The sequence below is a fragment of the Callithrix jacchus genome, chromosome 13, assembly GCF_049354715.1.
Source record: "Callithrix jacchus isolate 240 chromosome 13, calJac240_pri, whole genome shotgun sequence".
Taxonomy (NCBI): domain Eukaryota; kingdom Metazoa; phylum Chordata; class Mammalia; order Primates; family Cebidae; genus Callithrix; species Callithrix jacchus.
Genome location: NC_133514.1, coordinates 92,717,485 through 92,727,101, shown reverse-complemented (window position 1 = coordinate 92,727,101; position 9,617 = coordinate 92,717,485). Strand labels below are relative to the sequence as shown.

At 44.3% G+C, this 9,617-nt stretch overlaps 1 protein-coding gene across 3 annotated transcripts in view; it reads right to left on the bottom strand.

Moving 5' to 3' along the window:
* Positions 1-1,615: 1,615 nt before the first annotated feature.
* The window catches only part of LIPG (lipase G, endothelial type), a 28,314-nt gene continuing 20,312 nt past the window's right edge, over positions 1,616-9,617 (bottom strand). For all 3 annotated transcript variants that reach the window (XM_002757228.7, XM_078348120.1, XM_035271028.3), the window contains 2 exons: positions 7,313-7,417; positions 1,616-3,959 (listed from right to left, as the gene is read on the bottom strand). In XM_002757228.7, the coding sequence (XP_002757274.1) occupies positions 3,938-3,959; positions 7,313-7,417 (127 nt within the window). In that variant the 3' untranslated portion in view covers positions 1,616-3,937. The remainder of the gene's footprint in view (positions 3,960-7,312; positions 7,418-9,617) is intronic.

The window sequence follows — 9,617 nt, the reverse complement described above, 5'->3', positions numbered from 1 at the left end:
AGGGTACTCTGGTCTGTCTCTCTGGCTTTAGCAGATAAAAATTAATTCCTGATAAACAGATAGTAATATCCAATTTCCCTTTTTATAAATAGTAATTGGTAGGGGGAAGGGGAAATAGGGACAAAACTGTTAAAAGATACAAAATTACAGCTACTGGCCAGGCATAGTGGCTCATGCTTATAATCTCAACAGTTTGGAAGGCTGAGGCGGGTGGATCACTTGAGGTCAGTTCAAGACCAGTCTGGGCAACATGGTGAAACCCTACAAAAATTAGCTGAGCGTGGTGGTGCATGCCTGTAATGCCAGGTACTTGGGAGGCTGAGGCAGGAGAATCACTTGAACCTAAGAGGTAGAGGTTGCAGTGAGCCAAGATTGTGCCACTGAAACCTGGGCCACAGAGTGAGACTCCATCTCAAAAAAAAAGAAGGAGGAATAAGTTCTAGTGTCCTATACCACTGTAGGGTAACTAGAGTTACTAAAATATGGATTCAAGTAACTAGAAGAATATTGACTCTTCCAATACAAAGAAATGATACATGTTTGAGATGATGGATATGCTAATTATTCTGATATGATCACTATACCTTGTATATATCAAAACATCACTATTTACCCCACAAATATGTACCATTATTATATGTTAGTTTTTAAAAATAAATAAATAAATAATAGTAATTGGATCTTTAGCTGGGCCCATGGGCACCCTGAACAAAGGCCGTATTTCCCAGCCTCTCGTGTGATCATGGATTCATTTCCAGCCAATAGAATGTAGGCAACTTCTCAATCATGTCTTTAAGAGGAGACTGTCCATCCCTTCCCTTTTCTACCTTTCCATTGGCTGGTAAGGGACCTAATGGGGAACCTCTGGGCTGTGGGGATACAAGGAATACCCTATGAATGGCACAGTGAAAAACTAAGAACCTGCACCCCTCTTTGCCTGAGAAATAGAATCTTATTACCAACTGGGACTTGAACCATAGAGAAATCAGCTTCCCTCTGGTCCAAGTCACTGATATCTAGGTCCCATTCAACCAGACCTATAGCCTCACTAATGCTCCCCAATGTCCAGCCAAGCTCCCTGTTCTTCCTAATATCCATCTTCAGGCCTTCTAGCTGCTACAATTGAAGTAATTTTTCTTCTCATCTTTAGGGAAAGGATGCTCTCGTTCTGGTTCTTTAGTGAACCGCTTCTGCCAACAATGAGTGTCACATAAAGAACGTGCCTTATATTAGAGTAACTTTTTTTCAGGCTTTAGGTCAGGGCAGCTATAATGCTTTCAAACTTTAAGAATTGGGCAGGCCTGGTGGTTCATGCCTATAATCCCAGCACTTTTGGAGGTCGAGGCAGGTGGATCACTTGAGGCCAGGAGTTCAAAACCAGTCTGACCAACCTGGCCAACATGGTGAAACCCCATCTTTTTTAAAAAATACAAAGTTTAGCCAGGCCTGGCGGCTCGTGCCTGTAATCCCAGCTACTTGGGAGGCTGAGGTGGGAGGATCACCTGAGCCCAGGAGGGGGAGGTTGTAGTTAGCTGAGATTACCACAGCACTCCAGCCTGGGTAACAGAGAAAGGCTCTGTCAAAAAAAAAGAAGAAGAATTGAGTTGACAAATCATTAAGAACTTTATAATTTTTATTCTTTTACTACTTAAAAAATTTAATCTTGAAATTGGTCAACCTTAGGTAAAACTAACGATATATTTGTTTTTATACATTATATACACTTGAGAAATAAATAGTCCTCTAAGTAGCATTTTTAAAAAAGCATCATTATATACAATTAAGGCTTCAAGCCAGGTGTATAAATATACAACCTGCTGAGATTTCAATTCCCAAACCTTCCTTTAGTAAAAACAGAAGTCAGAAGTGACCAGGATGTACAGCCACCAATACAGGTTGAACATCCCTAATCCAAAAATCCAAAATCCAAAACTTTTTGAGCACCAACAAGACACCACAAGTAGAAAACCCCACACATAAGGACTTAACATAAACCGAGCTTCATGCACATGATTTAAAATATTGTATAAAATTACCCTCAGGCTATGTGGATACAGTGTAAATGACACATAAATAAATTTTGTGTTTAGAGTTGGGTCCTATTCCCAAAATACCTCATTATGTATATGCATATATTCCAATATCTGAAAATAACCTGAAATTTGAAACACTTCTGATTCCAAGCATTTTGGATAAGGGATACTCAACCTATACAAGCTTCACTTCGGCTAGAAAGCAATCACAGAAACAAGAGAAGCACACAATTGGCTTGAGAACATACCTTGAATGAACACTTAACTGGTTATGTCTTCAGAAGTTTAACAGTGATACAACTTTGGCATGACACAGATTAAAACAATGTCCTTAGAAAACCTAAGTACGAAGAAAATCATTCTTCCTCCCCCACACTTCCTCCCAAATCTCAGCCATAAAAAGTCCAATCTCTTGGTACAGATATTCTCCTTGTTATACATTAATAAAAGGGCTTAGGATTTTATTGATGGTTCTACAAAAAAAAAAAAAAAAAGTCCTTGTTTGTCTCACACCTAGGGTGTATTGGTGGGAATTGGTTGCAAACGTCTTCATGGAGTTTCAGAGATGGACTTTGCCTCCGGGAAATCTGGGTCCTCTGCCTGGCTGCACCGCTAACTAGGTATATAAGTCTAGGCATGTGGCTGAACCTCACTAAGCCTCAGTTTTGTAAAATAGGGATAAAAATAGCTGCCCTTTTCTCCCTACTCTAATTAGGTAATGTACACACACAAATCTTTTGAAAAGTATAGGTGTCTCAGATATTGCATGCATTAATTCAAACCAAGATCTAGAATTGGTGGCTTTTCCAAGAAGTTCAACAAGAAAAGGCACTGGTGCACTGCAAGAACTCTTAGAACCAGCTCTGTCTGGCAGGTGCTGGATTCTGTGTACACAGATACGTATTACATATGTCATACCTTCTATCTCCCTAAACAGAAGAGATTTGCTCCAAAGCAGTTGTGTCTGGCAACTGGCCATCATCCTGGCCCCAGCATGTATGATATTCTGCTTGCTGTTCTGCTAGTGATCAAACATGTCACTCATAGGGGAGGTGGCACATATTAACTAAGAAGAAATAGAAACCACTTAACACCTCAGGATCCCTGATGCTTACATCCTACAGCCTCCACCAGGCCCCAAGTGCCTTGTCCCATGCATATACACATATACCATCCAAACAGAAAGGGGGTTGAGAAATCACAACTCCACTGGGTTCTGAATGGAGAGGCTCAGTAATATGCCCACTACCACATTCTAACTAATTTTAAGTGTTCAGTACACATTTGCTCAATTAAAAAATGGACAACAGAAAAATAAGAAAGCCAATGATGTGTGCTTCAGAGAGTGAGCTGGGGAGCAGGACAGAATGGCTAAGATATAACCAGTATGGTCAGTGTAGTCCATGAGAACTCAACAGTCAGAGCCTGAACAAGATATCAGGCCTGCTCCCATGATATAAGTCAGCTGCCATCAGAAGGACTTCTCACTAAGGCTCAAGGCAGGCTAAGCAGCTGACAGCCTTCCACGCAGACCCTCTTTGGAGCCAGCATTCCTTGTCAGGCAGCGTACAGGCTCACCCAGCAACTGAGAAACCAGTCCAGTGTGCATGATAGGCCCCGGGGCACCCAGCTGCTTACACACAAATCTGTACTTGGTGCTCTGGAGGTATGGACAGAGGCTTGGAGTTAGAGCTATTCAAGAGAGGCAGCAGGAGCTATAGCAGCGCACAATCCCCTCCCGCGAGGAGTCCCAGCAATCACAGGAGACCACTTGTTCCCAGTACTCCAGGGTCAAGGCCGAGAAGAATCCTTCCATCGGGAGGATCCTCAGCAGTAACTTTCCTCCATGTGCTTGGATAGCAGGAAGTCTTGCAGCCTTGCTGGCAAGACTTGCCCGGGCACCCTCAGGGAAGCTTCACAGTGGGACTGAAAAAAACCATGTGAGAGTGCCATTCATTAGCTCAGGTACCAGCAAACATGCGAACCTGTATTCTAGGTATGCTCTGTTGACCTCAAGGCCAAGCTTTCTGACACCCCTAGGGAACTATTTTACCTGCATTTCTTTCAGAATAAATGGACAAGGTCCCAAGTGCTGCCTTTGCTCCCTAACCCGACAAGCCACAGATGTACTTTGAGAAACACCACACGGCAGCACCCTCTAGACCCCCTAGCTGAGTACATCACAGTTCTTGCATTTGTATATTTAGCCCAATACCCACCCACAACATGCACATACACACAATCACAGACACACAAGTGTGGGGAGAACTATCAAAGCATCCTCGTTGCCTTGATCTAGAAATACAAGAGAGACCCTGTTATGGCAGGAAGGGGGCAAGACTGGGAGTTGGGAGACCTGGGTGCTAGTCTCAGCTATGGGAACATACCACTGAGCCCCTCCAAATCTCAACCTCCTTCTCAGTGAACGTGTGAACAGCATCCATGTCAGGAGGGAGGATGTGAACATGTTACATATGGTGCCATGGCTTCCTAATGTTCATTTATGACTTGGGCTCCTACTGTTTTTGAGGGAAAGGGAAATGACAACTTATTTACTAAAATTAGTAGTGAGAGGGTGAGTGATAGAATGCTCAGGTAAATGAATTCCAAAGCAGGAAAGAAGAATAAATATCTTAGCCTTTATCATAAGAATAGCTATTCTGACCAGGCGTGGTGGCTCATGCCTGCAAACCCAGCACTTCGGGAGGCCGAGGCAGGCAGCTCATTTCAGCCCAGGAGTTGGAGACCAGCTTGGGCAACATAGTGAAACCTCATCTCTATAAAAAGTACAAAAATTAGCCAGGCATGATGACACATTCTTGTAATCCAAGCTCCTCAGGAGGCTGAGGTAGGAGGATCATCTGAGCACAGGGATGTCGAGGCTGCAATGAGCTGTGATAGTGTCACTGTACTCCAGCCTGGGTGACAGAGCAAGGCACTATTTCAAAAAAAAAAAAAAAAAAAGAATAGCCTTCCTTAGCCATTTTTCCTGGGTGTGTCCAATCTACATGGTTGTCTGGAGGATCAATGAAGCTAATATATGTGGAAACACTTTGAGATGTATAAATTTAAATACATAAAGATTTATAATTGTTATGATAGCAGGAAAAATCATACAAGCCTATGCTAGACCAAGTCTCTTAATTAGATGAGCACAAGTCCTGTGATGATGGGGCTTGTGGTGGTGTTGAGCTTTTAACCAGGAGACAGAGCACTGGGATGCAGCCCAGCCTCAGGGGTGGCAAATGGTTAATCACAGGGGATCCCAGAGCATGGGCACAGCTGCCTGATAATTGATACCCAGGCAGAAGTGAGGAGATTCATCTGAGCACATGGAGCCTCGGTGCTCAAGGGCACAGGCCTTGGAGTAGACAGACCTGCTTCAACTTTCTCTGCCATTGCTGTGGGACTTGGGAGAGAAACTTTGTCTCTCTGAGGCTCGGTTTCTCATCTGTACACAGGGATAACAACCCCCGCCTCATGGGGTTGATGATGAGCATGATCATGTAAGTCCCTGGGTGCAGGCTGGGCCCAAGCTAAGTGCTAGGTGTACCAGAGCAGTATTATTATCTAGTACCCTGGTTACAGCAAGGGGTGGGGGTAGGCATGGTGCAGGGAGACAGTCTCCTTCCTCCTCAGCAGGTGTTTCAGCTTAGAGGGCATGTGGCTGGTTCCCCAGGATGAACCCACTGCCTCACACCACCAGATGGGCCTTCCTCATGTCTGAAATAATGGATTGCAGCATGGGAGAAGGGGATAGTGAAGCATGACAATTCCTATGTCTCCCTTAGCTCCACATACATGAGAATTTCTGTTTCTCAAAGAGGGAGAAGATGGGGGTTGGGCACAGTGGCTTGTAATGCCAGCACTTTGGGAGGCCAAGGCAGGCAGATCATTTGAAGTCAAAAGTTTGAGACCAGGGTGGCCAACATGGTGAAACCCCTTCTCTTCAAAAAAAAAAGAAAAAAATTAGCCAAGTATGGTAGCAGGCACCTGTAATCCCAGCTACTCAGGAGGCTGAGGAAGGAGAATTGCTTGAACCCAGGAGGCGGAAGCTGTAGTGAGCCAAGATTGTTCTACTGCACTCCAGCCTAGGCAACAGAGCAAGACTCTGTCTCAAAAAAAAAAAAAAAAAAGTATGAGGGAGAACTAGGCCCACACTCACCTGGGTTCTAGAAAACCTAAGGAAGGAGAACATGCTTTATGCTTCTCCTTATCTCACACCCCATTCCCAGCCCTGACCTGGTGGCCAGCAGGAAGCTAGGAGCCCTTAGGCACCTTCCCACAGGTCTAGTTATTACGGAGAAGACGTCAGTCAAAGATGGCAGGGTACAGTGGTTCACGCCTGTAATCCCAGCACTTTGGGAGGCCAAGGCAGGTGGATCACTTGAGCCAAGGAGTTCAAGACCAGACCGGGAGACATGATGAAACCCTGTCTCTGCAAAAATACATAAATTAGCTGGGTATGGTGGCATGTGCCTGTGGTCCCAGCTGTTCAGGAGGCAAAGGTGGAAGGATCACCCAAGCCTGGGGAGGTTGAGACTGCAGTGAGCCGGGATCATGCCACGGCACTCCAGCCTGGGTGACAGAGTAAGATCCTGTCTCAAGGGGAAAAAAAGATACTTCAAAGATGGCAGGCATGGGCACCAACCTGGGGACTTAGTTACCAAGAACACCTCATCCAGTAGGGTTATGTGCAATGAACCCCTACAGGTTGAGGCAGGACAAAGTGCAGAAGAGACATTAACACCTCCAACAGCCTATCTATGGTATTTCACTTGCTGTTTTATCTCCTTCTAGCAGAAGATCAGCTTCTTTATTTTATTTATTTATTTATTTATTATTGAGACAGAGCTTCGTTCTTGTCACCCAGACTGGAGTACAATGGTGCAGTCTCGGCTCACTGTAGCTTCCACCTCTTGGGTTCAAGCAATTCTCCTGCCTCAGCCTCCCAAGTAGTTGGGATTACAGGTGTGCACCACCACATCTAGCTAAGTGTGTGTGTGTGTGTGTGTGTGTGTGTGTGTGTGTGTGTCTGTATTTTTAGTAGAGACGGGGTTTCACCATATTGGTCAGGCTGGTCTTGAAGTCCTGACCTCAGGTGATCTGCCCACCTCAGCCTCCCAAAGTGCTGGGATTACAGGCGTGAGCCACCATGCCAGCTTCTTTAGGGAAGACTTTTTATCTGTTTTGTTCATGCTATGTCCCCCAGACCCAGATCCACGCTAGGCGATCAGTCAACATGTGCTGAGTGAAACACATGAGAAAGTCCTGGTTACCTGGTTTCATTTTTCATCCTCCAGCCATCCCGACACTTGTGAAACCAGAGCTCCCGGCCTGGGGATATGCTGGTGTTCTCAGGGTCCTCTGCGCAAAATGTCAGTCTAGGAAGGAAAAGAAACTACTGATGTAGCCAGAACTCTAGATGGATTCCAGCTGTGCTTTCTGGATTCAAGACAGATGGGTGAGGAGGCAGGGGTGAAATTCTCCTGCCATGCCTTAACTCAAAAGCCTTCAGAATTCCCCGGTCACTACTGCAGGGACTCCAAACTGTGTCTCACTTTGAGGCTTCCATGATCCAGCCTCATGCAGCCTCAGCCAGACCTCTCCAACCTGCTTCCCTCTGTCTATCCAAAAACACCACCTGCCTCTCAAGGCCATAGCCTCTCAGAAACCTCCATGACTGTCTGAGCCCTCATTAACCTAACCCTCCCTTGGCCTTTCAACTGGTTACAAAGTATGTCCTTATATAAATATTGCTTTTGTTAGTGTTGCTACTTCTTGCAACATGGAGTTTAAAAAGAACTTTTTATTTTAACATGTTATGCCCTGCCTGAAATTGCTTGCTGATATCTGTGGTTGACTTCTCAACTAGACTCTAAGCTTGAAGGAGTGATTCAAAATATCTCTAGTTCAGTGCTCTGTAAATATCCATTGACAAGAGCAACTGGAACTCAGCTGCAAGTCAAAACCAAAGATTCAGCAAATGGACAGCCAAGAACACAAGAAAGAATCAGGGCCTAATAACCATTGTCCTGGAACTTATGGCTGCCCCACTCAGCAGCCTGGGGGACGTGTGATTAGCATGACCACGTAATCCTTAAGTGTGTCCTGCACCTGACCCTGGAGCTGAGGCAGGACAAAAGCCCCATTCAGAACAGTTTAAGAGCCTTTCCCAGGAAACCCTAAGGACCTTAGGACCCATATGTTTATACACATATAAAAACATGACCTATCTCATGCACAATCAGGAAATGCAAATTCAAACAACAGCAGGGAGCCCATTCACACCTAACAAAATGGCAAGAATGTTCCGCGAGATATGGGTAAAAAGGAGGGAAAGGGGAACTCTTCATCTATAGTTAAGTTGGAAAATTAGTCCAACCACTTTGAAGAGAGATTTAATAATATCTGGTCAGGCTGGAGAATGCATATACCACAACCCAGCAATTCCGCTTTTTGGAACACATGCTGAAAATCAGCCCTTGCACACTTGTGCACAAGGAAAATGCAGAGGATATTCATCTAGGCACCATTCGTAACTATGAAAAAGCAGCAACAACTTAAGTTTTCAGCAGAACAATGGCAAAACTATTTGTGCAATGGTCATTTACATACAGGAGTTAAACAAGAATAGATTCGATTTTTATGTTTTGGATAAACTTCACAAACAATATTTGCATGAAAAAATCAAATTGTAAAATATTATGTCCACTCATGCAAAATTCAGAAGCATCTTAAAACAATTCTATACATAGTTTATGTATACAAACACAAGTACTAAGGGGGCCGGGTGCAGTGGCTCATACCTGTAATCCCAGCACTTAGGGAGGCCAAGGCAGGTGGATCACCTGAGATCAGGAGTTCAAGACCAGCCTGGCCAACATGGCAAAACCCTGTCTCTACTAAAAATACAAAATTAACTGGGCATGGTGGCACATGCCTGTAATCCCAGCTACTCAGGAGGCTGAGGCAGGGAAATAACTTGAATCCAGGAGATGGAGGTTGCAGTAAGCTGAGATCACACCACTGCACTCCAGCCTGGAATACAAAATGAGACTCAGTCAAAAGAAAAAAAGAGAGAGAGAGAGAGAGAGGGACGGAGGGAGGGAGGGAGGGAGAGAAAGAAAAGAGAGTATAAAACAATGAAGGAAGGAAAACCTTCCTTCCAGTTATATTTGGTTTGAAAGAGGAGTGGGAGAGAGCAGAGAAGGACACAGGGACTTCAACTGTATTTATAATGTTTTACTTTTTAAAAATCTTATATCTGAAACCAACATGGAAAACTATTTATATTTTTAAGTCTCGGTGGTGGTTTAATCAGTGTTTATTTTCTCTGAAATTTTTTATTTATAAATGATGATCTTTCTGCTATCACACCCATAGGTATAGTTTGCACCTGCAAGAGCCCAGAGAAGTAAAAAGATACACAGTCTAGACCACAAGCTGGCACCCGCAGTTCACAGATTTCTAGACTAGAATCATTCAGCTGAGGGCCCCAAGCCTCCACTTTACTTCCCTCTGCTGCCAAGCTGTGCCACAGATGATGCGTGTAAGTAAACAAGACATGGCAAGAATTATAAT